Genomic DNA, 22,368 nt, shown 5'->3' with positions numbered 1-22,368 from the left:
TACCAGGGCTGAAATGCAGCAGCACATGACGATCACAGCAGCCGCAGGAGCAATTGTCATAGCAGAGAAACAAAAGGCAAACCACTGCAGGAAAAAGGGACACATGCACTTGGTGCTCTGCTCTGCTCTTTCTTCTGGTCCCAGAAAGAGAAAGGCTATTTAGTAGGATAAAAAAAAAAATTATTATGAGATGAAAGATCATGTTCTCAGAGGGAGTTTAGCGTGGAATTAGTCAACTAGACAGAATACTATGTATAAATGAAGAACAGTTAAGTATAAGTTTCTTAAAAACAGTTATGAAAGGAGAAACTGATGGGGAAGTTTAACTTAAATGGAAAGTTGGAGCATAAATGCAAAGAGAAGGGGTTAAAGAATTAAGTATTGCAGTTCCTTAAGGTAAGTAAAAGAGGAAAATTTGACAGCAGTATTGTGGGGTAGTAAGAAGCTGCTGAATTAGAGTCACTATCTGGCAAAATAGGGAATACTGTCTGACTTTCTGGAGGTTTAGAGTATCTGTGCATAGTCACGGGGTATAAAATTAGATGTTGTGGTACTCAGTGAGGTAGCAGCTTTCGGACAAAGGGAAATGGAGTAAGATGGGCTGAAATTTGACCAGTGACATTTGTGGTGAATGCTGAATAACTAAGAATGAGAAATTGAAAATATCAGAATTTAATGTCTTGGAACTTTAACATCTGAAGTTGTGGGAGTCCCAACAGACCTAAGGTTTCAACCAATTAAATCTATTTTCCAGCACTCTGGGATTAGTTACATGTGCAGAAGCAAGGAAACTGCAGATAAATATTCTGATTACTCACATATTTTTGATTTAATGAAAAAAAGTACAAAAAATTTAATGAAAAAGAAAGGGCATCTTTAATTTTGGCATCTAAAATCAAATGATAAATGATCAGCTGATTAGTGATGGGCCTTTTGTTCTTTTAACTTTTTCAGTAATGTGTGACTGTCACATTGCATAACACTTAAATGAATGAACCTGGAAATGAAATACATTAGGATGCATCTTTGTGTTCCTCCCCTGACTGGTGGACAACTTGTCTCATTAATCTGTATAGTGGTGTTAATTTAAACAAACAGCATTATTTGTTGAGATTTATGGCTAGAAGACTTAGAGGATCACTGGGAAAATCTTATGCTCTCTTATTTTCAGAGCAGTGGGATAGATTTTATGGCTCTTAGTGACTGGAACATATCAAAAACTCTCGTAACTTGTAATGAGTGTACAAACTAGTACAGACCCGAGTATTCTGGCAGAGAATGTGGGCACAATGAATGACGGCCAGGAACCTGTGGTCACAGGGTAATTGGGGTGTTTTGTCCCGTGCAAGTTTCTTCTTGTGTTGGTAATTGCTGCCTGACCAGCACTGGGGTAAAGGTGGAGATAAAAACCGGTAAAAGTAAAGACCTTTGAGAGGAATAATGGAAAACACTGCAAACAGATGAAGCAGTAAATGTAAGAGTAACATTCCTGCATTCATTCTGCATGTTTTTTGAATATTGTATTTGTTGAAGTGTCTAGGATCTATTCTTATAGGTAACTGAGTATGATTCTGGTTCTAAATGAACTTGAGGAAAACTCACCTTTGCCTGGTACTCCCTGAAGTGTCACGGGGGGCATTATTTAATCTCAGCAGTGTCTCTGACAGCTTTTCTGCTGGAAGGAAAAAACTCTTCTGTAACCTCTGGGACACTGTGATGAGTTCATCAAGGCTTTGGTGGCCTTATTCTACTGCTTTAGACCAGGTTGGTGTCCAAGATAATTGAAAATACATGGCCTCAGGGCTGTTAGTGTGTGGGACAGATTCATACCCTGCAGAAGGGTTGTGGGCAGAACCTGCTTCCTGTGCCAGCTGCAAAAATAAAGATGAGAACTTGTTGTTCATATCCAGGTCAAGGCTTGCACAGCTGGCGCCTTGGGAAGTTCCCCTGGGGCTGTGAGGTGCAGTTCTGGGTCCCACAGATGTCAGCAAGAACATTCACAAGCTGGGTTTGGTGACACCAGACTTGGCTCAAGGGGGAGTTGAGGGATCCTGAGTTTGCACATTGAATAACTCATACACAAAGGCCTTGGGAAAGAACTAAAAAAAATATATTTCTCTTACTGTTCCTGTTCAAATTTAATTGTGCTTCTGGCTTTCTGTTGCTCTCCTTTGAATCAGTTAGAGATATCTTTATATGAAGGAGGGACAGAATTCCACAGCTGGCTTTGTTTGGTGCAAGTAGCTGGATATGCTGTCATAGAACCAAGTACCTGGACAGTAGATTATGTCTTTATTATGTCTTATGCAAAAATGGAACTAAATTTGAATGTTTTGGGGGTCTGTACTACTCTTGTTTGTTTCTTGCATGCACATGAGTAGAATGTATGTGGAGGGAACCATGGGTTTAAAATAATTTCTGACATGTGAACTCTATGATTGATGGACTGAAGGATGGAAAACTGTGCTAGGTGCCCAGTTGTGTTGCATTTCTTCCATCAAAATGTTCTAGATCAGCTCTGATAGAGTGGCTAGGAGTGGTTTCTTTTAAGCTTAAGAAAGCCACAAATAGAATATATTTGCATTTCCATTTGTAGCCCTTTCAATTTTTAATATAGAATTATGTCCAAATGTGTTTTTATCTAAGCCTTATTAGACAGAGATTGATAATCTTGTGTATGAATTTTTCATGGGGTTTTTCTTGTGCATATGCTGGTTCAATGATGCATTTTCATATGAAACACATAAAGCTTTTTTAAGCAAAAATAAAAGCACTGAAAATCCACATCAGTTCAATTACACTTGCAGATTAAAATAAAGCTGTAATATATATCTATTGTATTGAAATGATAACTCTATGAATTTTTGATCTACTTTAAAAATGTAAAACTTGGATTTGATTAGATTAGCTGTGGAGTAATCTACACTGAATAAATCTGTCTTCCTTTCATGTGATTTGTCAGTGTTTGTAGTGGGTTTGTACACACAGCTTTCGCCATTATTTTCCAGGCAATAAAAGCAGCCATGCAGAAAAGCCACCCATAAATGTCAGAAAACAGAGATATTTTGTTGCATTCCAAGGGCTTTGAAGGTCAAGTTCAATTCAGTTAGCTCGCCCAGCGTGAGAGGAGCGTGATCTGATGATGGAATGTGTGTTTGGGTAGGATATATATGTTACTGTCCCTGTACTATTCTATCAGGATAACAGATCAGTGAGAGATTAAACTTTACTGCTTGGGAGAATGTCTTTCGGAAAACTATCAATTTTTATGATTTTTCTCTAGCTCCTATTGAGATGCTGTGCAGAAATAATGAATCCAGAGAATTTATAGCTTTTATCACAATGGAGATTGACTCCTGATTGTGGCTTTTGGGTGCTATTCCACTGCAGGTATCCTATTCAACTGAGTGCATTCACAAAATAAGTCTCAGATCATGGATTTTCTTGTAAACATGAAATTGTGTTTTGCCTCCTTCTGATGAAAAGAGGTTTGTGTAAAAACAGTTTCTTAATTCCTAGAAGGGAGAGGTCAGTACAAAAGGCAGAGTTCTCCCACTCCAAGGAATTTGTTCTGCCAAGTCCCACTGCAGTGTTTCATGGTTACTTCCCCTGCCATGCCCCACTTTCTTTTTTCTTTTTATAAAGAGAAGATGTGATCAATAAAGCTCATAATTAAGTTGAAGGCACTGCCTTGATCAGTGCTTTTATTGAGTTTCAGTGCCCTGATTTGAGGAGCTCCCCAGTCAATGGAGGGAAATGTCATCAACTGCTTCAGCAGTATGTGAGCACTCATTGTGTTTTGTAACTGCAGTGCTGCATAATCTTTGCTATCTGGAGAGTCTCCTTTGTGGTGGCTTCTGATAGCCTTTTGCTCGTGTTATCCAAGGATGAATAATGAACAGACTCCTACCTGGAGAAGGAATACAATTGTATTAAGTGGGCAAGAAATTTTGTTAAAGTTCCTGTGCTTTGCAGTATCTTCATGTGACTGTATGAGAAGAAGTGAGTAAAGCAGGGTCAGATCATGTCAGTAAAAGAAATCTCTCTGCCAGAAATGTACAGGTCGTTTGCCCCCCTGTGTTGGTACTGACACTGCATGGCCCAGTGCAGCCCCTCCTAAAAAAGATTCAAAACATAGGCCTGCCTCCTATTTTTCATTGAAATGATAAAATAGTTGGATGTGCTGCTAGGAGCATGCAGTGTTTAATGCAGTTGATGTGCATTCTAGATTAAAAGCTCTGTTCTGTAGTGCTGTGATAATAATATTATCATTAATGTTTCCAGTACAAGTGCCTGGCTGGGTTCTGCATGCCTTCATCCAAACACACCCCCCAAATCCCTTCCCCATTCCATGTGTTTCCTATGGCATATTGCTCTGTGCTGGAACATCCAACGCTCCTTAGAATGGATTCTAATGTGACCATCCCAGTAAATCCCACATCCTCCATGTGCCTCCATTTGCTCAAAGATTTGGTGCCCTGAAGGTCTGGAAGCCACAGGAATAGTTTAAGCTCTCTCTTCAAAGAGGATTCTGCCATGCTGGTGTCCTAATTTTTTTTTTTTGTTTGTTTGTTTTTTGTTTCCCCAACCCCTTTTTCTAAGCTTCCAATTAAGAAAACAGCATGCAGAAAAGAACAAGAATTAAGCAGGGAAGGTGTTTTTTCCCCTCACTGGAAGTAGCATGCTCCCAGCTATATGGCAGAAAATTTCAAATTCCCATTACAGAATAGCTGATCTCAGCCCAGACTTCTCTGTAATTAGGTCGTGCTTTTTCTTGGCTGTAAATGGTTAGGCCTGTTGGAATGCTCCTCAACATGCCAGGAGCAGACAATGCTTGGAGGCACTCAGTAATACATTTTGCTTTTCTGATGACGTGTGTGGCAGCTATGTATGGATGAAATAGGCTGGAACAGGTTTATCCAAAGTAAACAGTGAGATTTCCATGTCTGATGGAAAACTCATCAATTGCCAAAAGAATTTAGAGCCTAAGGTTTCCTTGCTTTGTGTGAAAGGCCATCTGTAGAGGCTGCTCTTGCCTCCTGCCAATCCAGGACAACATTCCTACAGCTGTGCTGGAGTGTCTCTTGGTCAAGTGTAAAAGAAAAAAAATTAAAAAGGATAAAAAGAGAAGAGACTACAAAAGATCTCCTGCAGCTTGGCTGAAGTGCATCATTTCTCATTCATGTCTGCTTAAGAACAGCTTCTTTCTAATTCACAGTTACCTTCCTTTTTTTTTTTTTTTTTATGAAGACCAGTGTGTAAAAACTTCTTTTTCTCCTTTCTGAACTTGGACCTTTGCCTGGTGAAAGAGCTGTCTATCACTTCAATATTTTTATATTTCAGAGCAAAGCCAGCCTTTTATTCAGCCAGACCTTAAAGAGCCCCCTTGGCTCCTCACACTGAACAGGCTTTGCATCCCTGCCTCTGGAGCAAGGCACTCACCTGCACTGTGTTAGGGTGCCCTGGCTGCCTGAGAGTGCAAGACTAAAGTTAGTAATGATGTCCTGCTTCTGTTTTCTTTTCATGCTTTGAATAGCAGGTGCATTGCAGAGACTGGCAGAGAGAACATCCAGAGGAACTTTCCAAAAGTGCTGTCCTCCCAAAGAATAGTGTGGGATGAGGCTGGTGTGAAGGGCCAGAGCAAGAGTCCTGCCAAGTAACAGGCTGGGCAAGATCTCCTCTGTCTTCCACCGTTAAATGGCTTTTAGAAGGAAACAGAGGCATGGTGTCAGTTTTTTGTTCATTTCGAGTCCTCTGTGGCAGTCCGGGATCTTTACAGAAGAAGATTCAATGGAGAAAGTCTGGGCTTGTCCAGATGGTGGTGGGCAATTACAATTCATTTGTGTGAATTTCTGGTTATGCAGTTTTTGCTGTGTAGCATAAACTTTCCCCCACAGGCAGAAGTGAGCTGCAGGCAAGTGAAGGTTTCCAGCAAAAGGCATTTTCTTCACAGATGTGCAGCCTGAGAATGTGGGGTTGTTACAACATTTTATTTACTTTCATTTCTTCTGCCTCTGGGCTGCTGTCAAGTGTTTAATTTTATTTGTCTGATTATTTTCTTTCTTATCTAGAAGTTAGTACTTCCAGAGGTTACATCCCAGTGTAGTATTTACTAAGCATGCAGGTATGTGATTAACATCCATTCCTGCTGCTGCATACCAATCACACTAATGATTTTACTGCTGCAAGCAAAAATTGAATTTTTCTCACTTTCACTTTAGAAGCCATCAAATTACCTTTCCTGTGAGTTCTGAAACAAGAAATTTAGTATTTCTGGTATTTCCAGTAGAACAGCAGAGAAATACAAAAGACTTTTAATATCTACATCTTTTTTCAGATATAAAGATCTGCTGACCAGAAGTCTGCTGGTATTTTATTGTCTTCTGAGAATTTCTCCTGATGTATTTGTGGGGCTTTTTGCTGTTGTTTTTCAACTGGTTTGTGCATTTTTTAGTCTATCTCTGGTTGCAAGAACTTTTTGAAGAAGATTTTCATGAAAATGTTGTCACCTATAGAGTGCTTTTCAGAATGTTTGTCAAAGTCCCTCAGTTACAGATTCAGTCTTAAGATGTTGCTGATCATGAATCTTTGTATGTTTCTATAGAGGAGAAAGAGAGGTCATCTGAGTGAGGTGTATCTGGCAGGATAAGAGTTAATACTCACATATGGATGTTTTTTTTCTTTGAACTTTCCTCAGCAGGTGAAAAATAGCTACAATCAGGTACTACTTCAGTAAGTAGTAACAACCAACTGCCAGGTTGAAAGATCACAAATTCTTGTACCAGCAGTTCTATTCTAGGGAAGCGTGTGTCAGCCTGTGTGTGTCAGAAAGCTTGCCAAGGTATTGATAAGAAGAGCTGGGCAATAATCCAGCGCCAGAAAAAAAAAATCACCATTTGAGATCTGTACTGCAGGGCTTTTCTTTTTTTTCTCCTTTTTAATACCACTTTAGCATGCAGAGACTACATTAGTGTTTATATAATATGCATCCACAGCTGCTGATGGAGTTCACCCTAGTTGTGAAGGACATCAGTGACTCAGTAACTGGAGTTTGAGATTAAATATTCTTAACAGATCTTATAGAATGAAAAATCAACAACCTTATTTAAAGTGTGCTTTGCTGCCATGGGGATTTTATGGGGGATAGATATTTTAAATTACTGGACAGCTTTCAGCTGCAGTATAAATCGAGTAGCAGGCTAGCCAAAGGCATGCCTTGCTCAGAAGTTCAGGTTGCTTTGGTGGTGGTGTGACCTTGTGGTGTGTGAGCTGGGGCTGTGCTAATGATGGGTTTGCTCCAGCTGGAGCGGGGCTGTTGGCATAGGGAACCCTGGGCCAGGAGCAGACTGCTGAAGGAAATACAGGTTCAGCTTGGCGTAAGGGTGAAGCCAAGAGCAGCAACTGTAGGATGTGGGGAGCTCAAAGTCTGGAAAGGCTGAAGGGGTAAGAATATCTCCAGACAAATAAATACTCCTCCTTATCAAGAGGGAATAGTGACACAAAGTAATTCCTGAAATCTGGCAATGCTTTGCAATTTGAGCGGCTCAGAATCACTGGGGCTTTTCAAATATTGTATCTTCTTATGCATGATAGCATATGGAAGGCCTTCAAAATCCATCAACAATTACTCCTTGAAACTTGGAAGTTCTTCACCTTACATAATTTCATATTATTACCTAAATAAGTAAGTAAGTAAATAATAAGTGTCTCTTTGATGAAAATGCTGTGTGTAAGAAACTTGTGCAATTACCTGAGACTAATAAAAGGAGATTACATATAGGAGGATTATCTCTTATATAAGGTTTTTAATACAGACTGCTGCTGGTACATCAATTATTTGGACTGTGCTGATTACTATTTGTTCATTCAGGTCTTACCCCAGTAAACCTGAACCCACTCTGCACAGTTTTGGCTTTAATGAAAGATGTGGTTGAATATGTTGAGCTGCTATGAACCCAGACACACCACCTGTGAATTGTGAATCATGGTGAAGACTGAATTAAATAACAAAGTTTTAACAAATGACAACGACACAAGAGGTACAATGAGCTGTGTTTTGAGAGCCCTTGAGCTGCCTTAGCCATAGAAAAGGCCAGAGCTCCTGCAGAGAAGGTGTGCAAGAAGTTATGTCTTCTACTCATACCTGCTTAAACACCATAGTCCCCAAATACAGTCCCGATTCAGGGTACCTTCTTATAAGAAACACATTCAGGATAAAGCTCACATGTTTCTTTCATTGTAACTACCTATTTTTAGTTGCACCGTATTTCTTGCATTACTTCTTCATCACTGAACTTCATTTTTGCTTTTATTTCTCAGCTTCCTGGCTGCTTACATTCCAGTTTAGCAAAAATGTCCTTAAAAAAAAATTGCTTTAATCCTAATTTTACTGGTTTTTAACCCAAATGAGATATTACTGGTGATATAAACCCTACCAGCTTTGTTCTTCTCTCCTCCTGAGGGAGAAACACTGAGAGCAGTCTCCTGTGGAGTCTTTGAACATATCCAGGTTAACTTTCACTTCTGGAAGGGAAGACAGCAAATCTTCAGCTACTGATTTTATGCAAACGATGTTTGACACATGACTGTTTCTAGAAGGATCTTTGCTTTATATCTTACTCTCTTTGAAGACTTCTAGGACCCCTGCTTGACTGTCTCTTCAGCAGCCCTGTTAGAGGGAGTTTCAGGACAAAAGAAGTAGCTGGAAGGCATGTTTTTTTCCAATACTTGTGAAATCAGTAAGGTACACTGAACCAGAGTGCTGAAAGAATTTCATTTAATGCTCTGTTGTAATAGAAAGTAGCTTTTAAATGGGATGCTCAAGACTATAAAAGAGAAAATTAAATAAAACTATTTTTTACATATAGTGGTCTACAAATTGAAACAAATTCAGTAAGTGTAGCCATTATTGTTTTCATTTGGTATTATACTTGAGTAAAAACTGAAACCCTGCATCAGTCCTATAATGAAAATGGTATGATGTGCAGAGATATTAAAAAGTGATTGAGTTACTCACTGTGCCTGTAAAGACAGGAATTGTGGAAATAATACAATATTACTGCATATTGTGTCATCCAAGGGACCCAAAGCCCTCACATAAGTCTTTACCTTTCATTTGTCCTTCCAAGCTCAGTGCTGCCATGTATCTAAAAAATAAAAGAAAGAATGAGTACTGAAGAAAATCAATTTATGAAAAAAGGCTTATTTGCAATTACTGTTTGGGGCATGGCTCCCAAGGTTCTTTACTGGAATCTTCCATAATATCATGTTCAACTTTGTCTTTTAACAAATTCAGGGAGTTACTTGTGATAGAAGCAGTAAGCCTGAAAAACAAAATAGTTCTAGAATGAAAGATTAGGAGTTGAGTAAAAATTTTCTGTTGAGTTCTTTGTGATCCTAGGGAAGTTGATTTCAACTTCAGTTTATGCACCTGTGAAATGGGTTTTTACTGTGAAACTCACTAGGATGGGGATTTATTCCTGCTTGTGAAGGGGTTTGATAGTCTCTGCCATATAATACATGCCAGGTGGCAGGGTGCTGTGCTCTGGCTGGAAAGCAGAATAAAGATACTTAGTACAGATCTCAGCAAAATTTACAACTTAAGAAATTATCTTCTTATGCTGAAAATATTTCCTTCCTCCCTCCCTCCCAGACAACTGAATACAACACAAAAAATGTTTATGTCTTAGTATTCTGTCAGGTGTTATTGAACTATAAAAAAATTATTCTTGTCATCTCACTTCTTAACAGATTATGAAAGAAAAATGACTAAAACTTGTTCAGGCTGTCAAGTTCCTGCCAAACTGAAACTAATGAATCACCCTGGCACTGGTAATTAGCCAAAACTCGATGATATGAAGCGTATAAATAGTGCTAGGGACTATGTTGCCAAATATTTATACCCCTGAAAGTAGTTACTGTTTTATTCCCATGAAGTTTTTAATTAAATTCTATCCAGCAGAGTAGTATGACACCCCTGGTTTTATATCAGTTCTTACTTTAACAACCTAGATATAAATTGAATGTGATTCATGCCTGCTAGTTATTGATTTTGATATACATGCTAGACAGAATGAGCTTGGTGCCTGAGAAATAACTGACACCAAAAGTGGGATGGTGCTGTGGTGGGGATTGAATAAAAAGAATTAGAAGACACTGTTTAGTCCTAGTGAGAGCTTTTGGCCCAGTGGGGTCTCAGGTGTTGCAGTTCAGGTACTCTGATCTCAACTTTTTCCTCTTCTACCACTTTTCTTTATTTTCTTTTTAAACTGGGAATGAGCCTGTAGGTAGACTTAGTCTCATTAACTAAAGGTAAACTCCTTCCCTCTTCTGCTAGAGGATCCTGTATTCATGAGAAAGGTAATTTTACTCTTGCCACTGCCATCTAGGCTAGTCAGGTACTATAGAGACTGAAATAAAATGTAACAATAGCTAATATACCATGCAGGTCATCCAGGTAAGAAACTCTTTAACATATGTCTTACTGTGTACCCCTCACTGAGTATCTGAAAAAATGGGAAACATTTAAAAGATGTTTATAACTAAATATACATTTCTTATGTAAATGTTGTCAGTATCACAATGTCTACATTAGATTAGCTTTAAAAAAAAAAGGATTGATTGAGATTTATGCACAGGATATGTCCATGTTAGAGAAACATTTCTTTTGTTAAGAGACAATTTGCATTCATGAGAACTGAAAATTGAGATGGAATAAGATTTGTTTCTCTGCTGACTTACTAATTAGTGTTGGTTAAGCTCTCCCAAATGGTAGGATATGTGAGTATTTAAAATGTTGATGGCAGACAAATTTTGAGACAAATTACAATTTGGTATTCATCCCTGTATGTAGCTTCAGACTTCTCTGTCATATCCCAATGACGTGTAGAATTTTTGGATTCTCAAATGCTAAATTTTATCAGAGGACCAGTAAGAAAATCCATTTGTCTGCAGGAAAGGAGATTTTGCAGGAAAGGAGATTTTACAAGAAGCAGTTAATGACAAATAGCACCTGGGTTTCTTTTAATGGGCAGGTAAGGAACATAGGAACTTAAGGGAATCAAATTACTTTTAGAAGTGCCCTGTAGAATACTTGTGACCACTGATCAGACTTCTTTACTTGGTGCTTTAAGAAGGCTTAAACGATAAAAAGTATGTGCTTTGGTGTTTTTCAGTATTTTTACAGTGAAATTTATGGAGCCACTGAAATACCAGTTTGCAGTAGTCTTTCCCACAGAGAATGGCTTTTATTGGATCTCGTGCCTTCAACAAAAATTGCAGGGGAACTGAATACTTAATACCAACGTCCTTTGTACAAGTTGATAAGTAAACATTGGGTTTGCATATGGCTAGATTTTTTTTTTTTTCAAAAACAATTTCAACAGATGCCTTAATTCCGTTCTGTTGTAAAAATTCATTTCTCTCATTTGAGTGTTCCTGTTAGTGCAAATTCTTTCTGGCTAAGCAACACACAGAGAAAAATCTTTGCTGTTTTCATTTTCAAACAATATTTTCTTACATAAAAAAACAAAAGGCCATATTTTTTCTTTCATCTGGTAGTACAGTGCATTTAAAGAAAAGAAATATAAGAATCAGGTGGGTTTGTAGTGAAGGCCAAGAAATTTAGCTACACAATTGAATGTTTCTCAGGAAAAGGACTGTTTAGAACAACTCTCCGTGAGAAGCACATAAAGCTGATTGCGCTATTTTCAAGTTCAGAACAGATTTGCACAAAATAAAGGAAGTAAAAAGTGATATTCAATAAACCAGGAAGATAGGGTATGTGGAAATGGGGTAGTAGCATCATACAAGCAATCTTGCTTCCTGCTGTGGATGTTTTGATTGAAACATGCTCATGTAGTGGAATGAGACTCTAGATTCCCCTTTAAATATTTGCAATATTTTAATTCTGATTTGCAATAAATAATATGACTAATCCATGCTCCCTCTCATTGCTTTATGATTATCACTTGCACTGCACATCTTGACTGCTTTTAGCACTTACAAGGCTCTGATATATAGCTAAATGTTTCTGACTCCATCTGCTACAAAGAGAAGTGACACAGAAGTGCTCCCCAGCCATTTTATTGCAATTTAATGTAAATCTGTTATAATGCAGATGATGAAAAGTGCAGTGGCTTCCATGAATTCTGAGAGCTGCGATTGGGTTGTGGCTGCTGCGCTGCCCTCTGAAGATTTGCTGGGTTTAATTTTACATTGCACAGCCATTAGCTGGCTGAGGTTCCTCACTGAATCACACTGCCACAATACTTCTTCATCCTCCTCTTCCTTTCTCCTCACAGTGACCTCCTGCACCCAAGTTTTCCAGCCCAGTCTCTCATTGCTTTTATCTTATAAATTGTAACCTCCCAGTACATCAGAACACAGAGCCAGGCAATTGACCCCTGCAATGGATTATTTTGTTAACTCCTTTTGTGGGAATATCATAACAAGCCTTCGCATTTGCTGTGGGCTCATTGTGATTCTCACTGTTGTGCAAGGACAGATTAATGTTATCTGGTTGCAAGGAGAGCTTGCCTTTACCAGGGCATCACGTGTGATCTTATTGCCATCATGTAAAATAAGTGATGTTAAATGTGTTCTGTGCTGGTTAGTTGGGATTAGCTGGTAGATGGGAATTGGGGTGATCAGATTCTGTCATCCAGCATTAAGAGTTATTATACACTTATGCATAGGCCCTTAGGCAAATGGTTTTTTTCCCCCCTGTATTTTCTGCAAATGTTACTGTTTACAATGATAGAGTTACCTTCAGTAGAGTAATTAAACTGTGGCAAATTAGGTAAACCTAGAATGCAATTAAAGTACAGTAAAAACACGTGTAAATGATAATTGTTTCATTCCCACAGGGGAAATGTGAAAATAGTCTTTTCAATAGAGTATCATATCTAGAATCTTTACATATGCCAACTGACATGATTGTCCTTAAGTAATTTGTCTAGAAGTAATTGACTGCAGTATTAAAAAAATAGCTAAAATTAAGGAGAGCATCCTACTTTCTGCAGTGTTTCACCTGCAGACTGGGGAGTTACCCAGGGGAAAAGGTGTTTTCTTTCTGGGATTACATTCTCCAGTCCAGCTGACTGCATGGGCTAGAGGTGAAAGGGGAGGACTAATTACAGGCTTCAGATTGGTTGAATTATTAGCAATGGAGATCGTCTTGTCCGAAACAATAACCTTACTTGGTAAATTCATGAACCTGGAATAATGCAGAATGTGGTGCTAACTTCACCAACAATTTATTCTAAAGTATTTAAAGTTATAGTGTGAATTCTGTTGTATGGAATGATCTGTAGGGATGGTAATCTTTCCATTAAACTTTGTGTGGTGTCACTGCAGATGGCATTTTCCTTTTGTGTGTTGTCATCCCTGGAAGATGGATGATTTTGAGTGAAGACTTTGGTGTGGATGTTTACATAAAATCTTTATTCCAAATGCGAATAAAATTTAAAGTTGATAGATGTTTTTTGAACCTTAAAAAAAGGCTTTTTTTTTTCTCTGAGCAAAACTGACTAATTTGCAACCAGTTCTAAAAGAAACTCTGCAAACCTCTGAAATGCAAATTTATTGAAGTAAAACAATCCAGTCACCTGTCTCCTTGTGCTCCTGCAGCAAGGTGACTACCAGAGGAATAATTTCACGTAAAGCTTTCTCAAGTGTTTTTCCTTCATCCTCCAATTGAAGATATGTATTTTTTTATTAAAACTGACTCTCAATTTTAATAATTTATTTCCTTTCTTCTTTTCATTACAGAGAAAGTCCATTGTTGCCGTGAGTTTCATTGCAGCATTCCTCTGTCTGATCATCGTTCGTCTCACAAATGAAGTAACTTTCCCTTTGATCCTAAACTGCTTTGGACAAACCAGAGTCAAGTGGATCCCATTTTCTAATGGCCAAAGGCAGCCTCTGAAAACTCATTATGGATATATAAATGTAAAAACACAAGAGGTAAGACCTGGTTCTAACAGCCTGGCCAAATGGTCCAGTAGATTTCTTTTTCTCTGATCCCATCCAATGCTTTTTTACAATCTGCCCAGTGTAAAAACTGAAGAAGGGTGTTTCTGAACTAAGTGGCTATTTTACAAGTCTCCTACCACTTTAAATGACCTTTGAAATTTTTAAAATTTCTGTCATGTCTGCAGTGTAGAGAGCAGTGAACTGACCTCAATATCACCCTTTATTGAGTGAAACCTTGTTTATACAAACAAGAAAATCTTTCAGATTAATTTCAATTCTTCAATCCCTCTAATGCAAAAGGGAATTTTCTTTTGTTTGTTGTAATAAGGTCCTAAAAATGTTTCATTTTGCCTGGGCTTCCCAAAGAAGAAATAGCTCATTTTTGTTTGTATGGGCATGAAAGAGGAAAAGGGAGTGATATGTGAAATGAGAATATGTGAGTCTAGTGAATGTATAAGGTAGAGGTTAGATGGATTTTTCTGGAAGTATTGCATTAATACTTGATAGCTATTTCAAAACTAGGTATGTATTTGCATTCTGTACTTTAAAACTCACTGATGTGTATCTGCTTTGCAAAATACTTGCGGTGTGATAAAAACACTTGTCTGATGAAATTAGGTTTTACAGGGATTCGTGCTTTAAAGTGTCTTAGTTGTCAAAATTTCTAGTGCCACTGTTGGGTTTTGATGGTGGTGGTGCATTTTCTTCAGACTTTTCCTCTCTCCTTGCAATATTTGTAAAATGGAATCTTTCAAAATAAGGCAACATAAAAATTGAGCTCTTTCTATAATTTGTGATCAGTTCTGGTACTGTCAGTCATGAGAAGTGCTATCAGACTTCCATTAACTGCTAGGGTTTTTTTTCCTATAAAATTACAGTCATTAATGAGTGAAATTCATTCACGTAACAGCTTTATAGAGAATGAAAATACTTCACCACTTCATTATATTTAGTCCTGTAAGTGTATTGGACTAGTTAGTTATTATCCTACCTTTAGTGGGTTAAATGTGGAACTCAGAATGAGAGAGAGGCAGTTTTTAGGGGGAAGCTCCTTTTAAATATATGTAGCTTTTAATCATTGCTCCTGTAAGATGCAACACTATTTTGGAGGCCAAAGTACATTGTCTATAAAGCAGGAAAAGGACAAGCACCTGAAAGGAGAACTGTTCAGATGTGAATGGGATCCCAGTGAAAGGAATGGGAGGTGCTGTTGAACTCAGAGGGGTTAAGGCTTCACCCAGCATCTTCATCCCTCAGGAATGGGAGGGCAGCCTGTTCTCCTTGTCCCTGGGTTGCTGCCAAAGTGGCAGGCCTGGAATCTGAATGAGGCAGAGCTGCCATGGTCACTGGATCACTATCAGGCTGAACTGATAACTGGGGAGGAGAGGAGCATGTTAATCCATTTTTATTCACCATTGACTTCATCAGAGGTTAGAAGTAGTTTGTGGGGACCTTAATTCATTCTTAAATTTGATAACACACTTGGAAGTTCTAACAGTAAATGGAAATGAATGTCCTGAAAGCTGGTGACCGGTATCAATTTGTAACACATTTGTCTCAATTTGGCTTGGGTCATGAAGGACTCCTTAAACTTAGTAGTTTTAGTTGTTTTCCCTGTTGTATTTGCAGATTGCATTAATATTTGCTAATTAAAAAGATAACGAAGAACCTGAACATGGTTTGCTTATTGTAAATGCACTCTTGACTTAATTATTCCCTGTGCAAGGGAATTTTTGAAAAACTTTCACATAGCTCATGTTCCTAACTTACACTCACAGCTTTCTCAGACTATGATTTTTAGAATACATATTTTGTCAAATAAGCATTTGTATACTATTATACTATTAATATAGCCAGAAAAATCTCAATTATTAGTTTCTTTATGTGTCAAATACATTGAATTTCTGCTAATTTCATAAAATTTAGATATTTTCTATTTTTTTTTGTGCTCCTGTGGTATGTAAAATAAGCAGAAAAGTTTACTCTATGAGACAGACTAATGCCCCAAACAGATGTGGCCAGTTTTTTTTGCAAAATGGGACACATGGTGTCTCGTCAAGGACCAAGGGATGTGAGGAAACAGCACCACAATGAATTATCAGAAAGTAAAGTAATGGAAGGGAAGATAGGAGGGAAGGCTTTCAGAGATGTGGATTTTGGCTTCTTCTCTTCTATTGAGGGAATATTTTTGCAGAATTCTTTGAATGAATTCTTTGTTGAATGTGCTCATATACTCCTAGAGAGTCCTTTGAATTCTGTCACCCACTGTTGTCTCCTGCTGTCTGATAGCACTCCCTCCTGTTCCTCAGCCACTTGTAACATCCTTCTTTTCTTCACATTTGTTCTCTGTTCTCCTTTACCTGTTCCTCTCAGGCTGCACTCCAGGGTCTGGCTGCATGCCAACTCCTTAGTGTACTTAAAAGTGCAAGGTCAACAAACCAGAGGAATTAGGATAATTTGCCACCAACCCAATCAGTCAACTGAAGTGACAGGAAGCTAGAAAATCTAGAATGAGCTACCTCTCTGCCTTTCCTGTCTCTCTTCTCTTCTGAAGAAAAAGGAAAATCAAACCAAACTAAAAAAGGCCCACCCCCCAATCTTTTCCATAGCAATAAAAGTTTAAGTTAGGAGGAGCTTGTTTTTTTTGGGGGGTAGGACTGAGTGAGATAAGATTGAAAAATCTTATGAGATGATGGAAAAGCAATTACTTGGTTAAAATGGTGGGGTTTAATAATTTGTATTAAAAAAGATCAGGAAATATGATGATGTGAATATTAGTGTTTATCTCAAGTAAAAAACAATGATGTGGCTGTTATTAGGTATGATCAGAATAATGCTGTAAATAATTTTTCAAGGGTGCTGTGTATTTGACTTTACACTGTAGAATTGTGGGATTTTTATTATTAAAAAGTGTGAAAAAAAGATTAAAACTAGATGTATTGGAGTATTTAACATAAAATGCAAAGAGAGACATCCACAATTAAGGCTGTACATAATACAGGGTTGTTGCTATGGTTTCCTTGATTTGTAGCCATAGCAACAGCTTTGGGAAAACTGTCTTTATGTACAGTAAATATATTAGATTTGAAATACAAATAGATGTGAAGTGTTGTATATCCTGGGCCACTATGTCTAGACACATTTTAGTTTCACTTCGGAGATATTCCTGAAATTGGGGATTCTTCACCTAGAAAATTTGCATCCAGAGCCCACCCTCACTCCCCTCAGTAGGAGAAGATCTTGTAGTAGCCTTCCATGATGAGATCTCTCTTCCCTTTTCAATATCCACATCCGAGGTGACTCCTTGAGATTTGTGGGAAGCTCTGCTGCTGTTTTGCAATATTGCTGTCTCACTCAATACATGAATTTTGACCTTTCAGTGAGAAGGAGGTATATGAACAAGATGACCTTTCTTTCCCTTATTTCCTCCACTTTGTGCCTATGGATTTTTGGTGAGGGGTCACATGAAATCTGTCTTTAGGAAATGTCATGCCTATCATGTGTTAGTTATTTTTATCCTATTCCTGGTGATTTTTTTTTTCATAGAAAATATTAATTTGATTCAACTCCACGGTGGTTACCCAATTGAAACCTACTGGAATAAACTTCCCCCCACCCACATCAAGCTGATGTAATGACTCTTTTTGTATGTCAAAAATGGGGAAGCAGATAAAAAGAAGCAGGTAGAGAAAATATAACCTTCCTCCTTCTTTCATACCACTCCTACTCTACAAAGAGTTCTGGCAAAATTAATGAACATCATGTATTTAAATTGCAGCATTATGACATCAATTTAAAATCCATTAGCAGTTTGAAACTTTATGCTAGGCAAGTCTAATAGTGTTCTTGGATATTTGATTGTGCTTCCTGAAAGGTGAATATTGAATAGGTTTTTACTCTACCGTCAGTATTAAAATAATATAGCATTTTCCTACGTACGTAAAACCTGAAATATAGCTGCAATAACACTTGAAGCATAATTATAAAAGTATATTCAGGTACTGAACAATGATTAAAACTGTTCTTGGAAAAGGGTAAGTTCTGAGATGACCTAAAATCCCTACATTAAACTGCAACTGTGAGATCTAATGGCTTCCTCTGAAATGAGTTCTGAGGGAGCAAAGAGCCTTTGTGTCGTGAGCACTGAAGGATCCTGCATTACAGTGATGAGCACCAGATAGAAGGAATGTGCATTGCAGCACTTAGGACTTCTTAAAAATCCTGTCATAACTGCAAAACTCATCAGTACTGTATTGATATTGAAGAAACACATTTGGATCATATTATCCCATCCCATTTTGTCCCTAACCTGGACAGACCTGGGCACAAGCATTAATTGCTCACCACTTGTGGCACACACAGCTATGAACATGTGGGACTGGATTGCCTAAATCTGCTTCCTTTCCCCCTCCCCCTTTTTGCCAGAAGTTCTGTAGTAGAACTTGGCTTAAATGAATGCAGGTTTCCACAAATGAAATACCCCAGTTATGAATATTAGCAGGAGCCTACAGACCTTTGTGTTGTCCTTTTTATTATTCTTTTCAAAACCCAATAAATTAAGTCCTCTTAAAAATTACCTGAAATGTAGAGAAAAATTAACATAACCTGCAGAAATACGGGCTGTGATGTGGTCTCTGGCTGTAAGATAAGGCACATACAATTTCAACAATAGCAAAACCATAGTTGTCAACATGTTATAAGTAATCATTAGATGGACCCACACCAACCATGAGACACCACCTTTCTTACAAAACTTGAAAAACTAAAAAGTCGTAAGGAAAGCAAAGAATGGGAGTGATGTTTTAATATTAGTTCCTCTCCTGATATGGGAAGTAAGAAACATTTTTCAAAAAGACTGAAATTTTGTAAGAAATAATATAAAAATGTAAAGCTAGCAACCAGCCTGGGAAGGTTTGTTTTGCCTCTGTTAGTAATGGAGGAAAATGATACTATGAAATGTCAGTGGAGAATATTGGAGTGCTGTTGGAGAACAGCTTTGGGTTTCATCTCAGAAGAGAAGGTACCAGACTCTGAACTTGAATGGTGTGTTCAGCTGACTCCAAAGATGCTTGTTTCATACTTTTCTTGGAAAAACTGTGTCCTAGAGAGGCTAAAAAGCTGCATCAGCCAAAACTCCTTGTGCCAGAAAATTACTTTAGTGTTTAATTTCTGACACATGGATGACTTCTATCCTGTCTTTTCCTTTGGGATCTTGTTCTATGTTACAACTTAAGAATTCACAGGATATTTTGGTAGTAAAAGGTCATTTGTTTCATAGTAATTTATCATTTATATCCCTTCTAAGACACGTTCTTTTATCACAGTTGCACAGTTACTCATTATTTCAGCCTCAGAAATAATATAATAATAATAACAGTAATGAAAGTACAACTAAACATGCCGTATCATCTGAAAATATTTCTGCTTCCATTTTATAAATTTTCTGGAGCAATTTTCTTTGGAAGTATTGCATCAGGATTAGTATTAGAAGGATTACATGACAATCACGTGTAAAGTGATGTAACACTTCACTTATATTTGTATTTCAAATCTACCTGTTAAACTGAGAGACGTTCATATGGAGGTTTGGTGGTTCCTGATCCCCCACCCCTGTCGTGCTTCCCAGCTGTACCAGAGCTCCCATTCCTGGCTCTGGGAGCCACAGGCACACACTCAGAAATAAAATTCCTGCCAAGGACTTTAACCACCAAATGAGCAACTCCAGGACCACATCTGTTATAGAAATAGATCTCACTAAACAAATAGACCTCACCAGAATCCTCACTGCCCTCTTCCTCTTTCCAACCCTCTTTTGGCCTGGAAGAGAAGAGAATGATCCAAATAAGCTGCAAGGTCCACTTGAAACCACTCAGGCTGTTAGGAACCTACAGGAGAGAAGGGAGCACAGATAATGTGTGTCCTCAGTGGAGCAAATCCTGCCAGCTCAGCCATTCTCCTTCTGTATATATGGAATAAGCTTAGGTTTTTAAGGCTGCCACGACTCTGATGGTGTCTCATGAGGAAAAAGTCAAGTGCCAGGATAAATATATCAAGTATTCTATATAGAGGAATTAAATCTGCTCCACACAGAGCCTCAGTGTGATGAGTCAAGCAGAGCTGCCTGTGTGGCAGCTCTGCTTTAAAAAAAAACAGCTAAGGGACTTGAGAAGAGATTACTATCAGCCAGTGAGCTGTGCCTTCAAAAGTCAATCCCTAAAGAACCTGGGCTGGTAGAAATAAATGTCTACGATGCAGTCGTGGCTGGGCTGATCTGCTGAATGGAGCTTATAGGTTATATTGCAGAAGGTCACTGGTACCAAAGATTTTCCATCCACCTTGTTTATGTGTTATTTTCAGAGATTTCTTCCACCTTCTTGAGGATTTTTTTCTACTGCTGCTGAAGGGTAGCTAATGTTAGTCTGCCTGTTGAGAAGATGCCAGTTGTGTTCTCCATGTGGAAAGTGTGAGATCAATGTCTCCCCAAAAGAGAGACACGACACCTAGAAAATTGATTTGGGATCTGGCAAAAATTCTGAAAAATCTTTTTAGAAGAAAAGCTGACTTTTGCAGTTAGCTAGTTTGATAGGCAAATTTCTGTCAGCAATGTTCTGTTTTAGTTTGAATGTTAGGTGGACCAGAAAAGTGAATGGAGTATTCTTTGGACTGGTAAAGAAAAGAGCAGAGAGGTTTGGTGTAATGTATTCTTGAGTGAGACCAAACCTCTGGGGAAAATAGGAAAGATGAGGAATGAAGGAGGAACTTACTGATTTTACTCTGCATGAGAACTTCTGTTGCCATGACATGATTTTGGCTTTTTGTCAGTAATAGTTGCCAAATGAAGGATGGGCTGTTTTGCATTGGTGGCAGGTGAGGTGTCTCCTTGGTGTTCCAGTTCATCAGCTGGGAGAGCAGTGCCCTCTCATTTCCCCCTGAATATCCTCCCACTACTGCTGTTTAAAAATGAGGATGCCTTCATCTAAAGAAGCCAAGTGTCACCCTCCTGAGTGTATACTTGGAGTCCATTTCTCACAGAGATTCAAGGTGTCTGTTGCAGCAGAGTGTCACAGTTCTGGATTTGGTGATGGCAGCTGAGGTACACTTTGTACTGGTGTATAAAATACACCATAGAGTAAAGAGAGCCACTAAAAATGGAATTCTGCTCTTATAATCGTTCTTACACAAGGGCTTCCTGCTGGCTGTGGCAATCACAGATGAGTTCAGCTCTTTGAGCTCCTCCCCAGCACAGCTCTTCTGGCAGAGATGCTCAGCGCAGGGCTGACCCAGAGCTATTAATACCTCGGTGCCGGGAGCCGCGTGCCAGCCGCGCGCGGACGCCTGTGGGTGCACATGTAAACACAGCAGCCTGAACGCTCAGGAGGCACACTCGAAGCACTGACAGCCATGCCAACTGCTAGTTAGCTTTAAAGCCACAGCCATCTTCCTTGAAAGCCCGTGCTTTCCAAGTTTGCTCCCATGGCCATCTGTCACAGCCTGCCTTTGGCAGCTCCGGGTTCTGCTGGGAGGCTCTGCGATTGAGCACAGAGTTCTGTCTTTTGTGTTGCTCTCTGAGTGGGTGGAAAGTTTCATTCACAAGAGCCTTTTCTCTTAGGCTTTTTGTTAGATTAAAATGTGAACCTTAAATGCATATATGAGCTGTTAATCTGTGCTGTCTGCTCTCAAACCAGGATGGAACAGGTGGAGTGGTGTAAGTGCTGCATAGAGAGAAATGAGCTCAGAGACCCTCTTGGAGCGGATGCAAATTGTACCCGCAGTAATTGCTTTTCTTGGGCTAGTTGCTCTTGTCTGGCTGAATACCTTAGTCTGTACTACCAAATATGTGTTATTTGGTCTGTAAGAGACCTGTATTAATGTTGTATCAAAAACCTCATGCCCATTAATGGCATTACTATGCTGGCCATGTGTGCATCTTAGAGCTCTGCTTAATAGACCTACAGTATCTGTTACAAGGAGCTACGCTTTCTGTGGGTTTAGCTGTAAATTTTGTGTACCCATCACAAATAATTTTGTAACTACCTCCAAACCAATAAATTGTATTCCCACCAATGCTGGAAAGTTCATTGCAATGATGTTCATTGCAGCTGCACCCTAAAATGAAGACCAATTTAATCTGGGGAGAGGTGGGAGGGAGAAAAATGAAGTTCTTTGTTACTTGCAATATTTCGTTCTTCCACCTTTATTTTTCTTTCTCTCTAATTGATATATTTTCTATATTGAGCTAGTCAGAGATTTCAGTAATCTCTCAGTTAGAAAAGCAGTTGGCCCATTAGATGAATAAATACCATGTTAAATGAAAATCCCCAAATGAGCAGAGAAATTACTGGAGTGATTTTGGGATTGTCCTCTTAATAACAACAATTCATCCTCCTTTTTAAT

The 22,368-nt window shown here is 38.6% G+C and overlaps 1 protein-coding gene across 1 annotated transcript in view; it reads left to right on the top strand.

Annotated features, from left to right (window-relative positions):
* Positions 1 to 22,368, top strand: part of ST6GALNAC3 (ST6 N-acetylgalactosaminide alpha-2,6-sialyltransferase 3) — a 214,270-nt gene that overhangs the window by 83,632 nt on the left and 108,270 nt on the right. The window contains exon 2 of the mRNA XM_063165886.1: positions 13,771 to 13,965. Within this exon, the coding sequence (XP_063021956.1) occupies positions 13,771 to 13,965 (195 nt within the window). The remainder of the gene's footprint in view (positions 1 to 13,770; positions 13,966 to 22,368) is intronic.

This window comes from Melospiza melodia, chromosome 11 (assembly GCF_035770615.1).
Source record: "Melospiza melodia melodia isolate bMelMel2 chromosome 11, bMelMel2.pri, whole genome shotgun sequence".
NCBI lineage: Eukaryota > Metazoa > Chordata > Aves > Passeriformes > Passerellidae > Melospiza > Melospiza melodia.
This window is presented reverse-complemented; position numbering and strand designations above follow the sequence as displayed.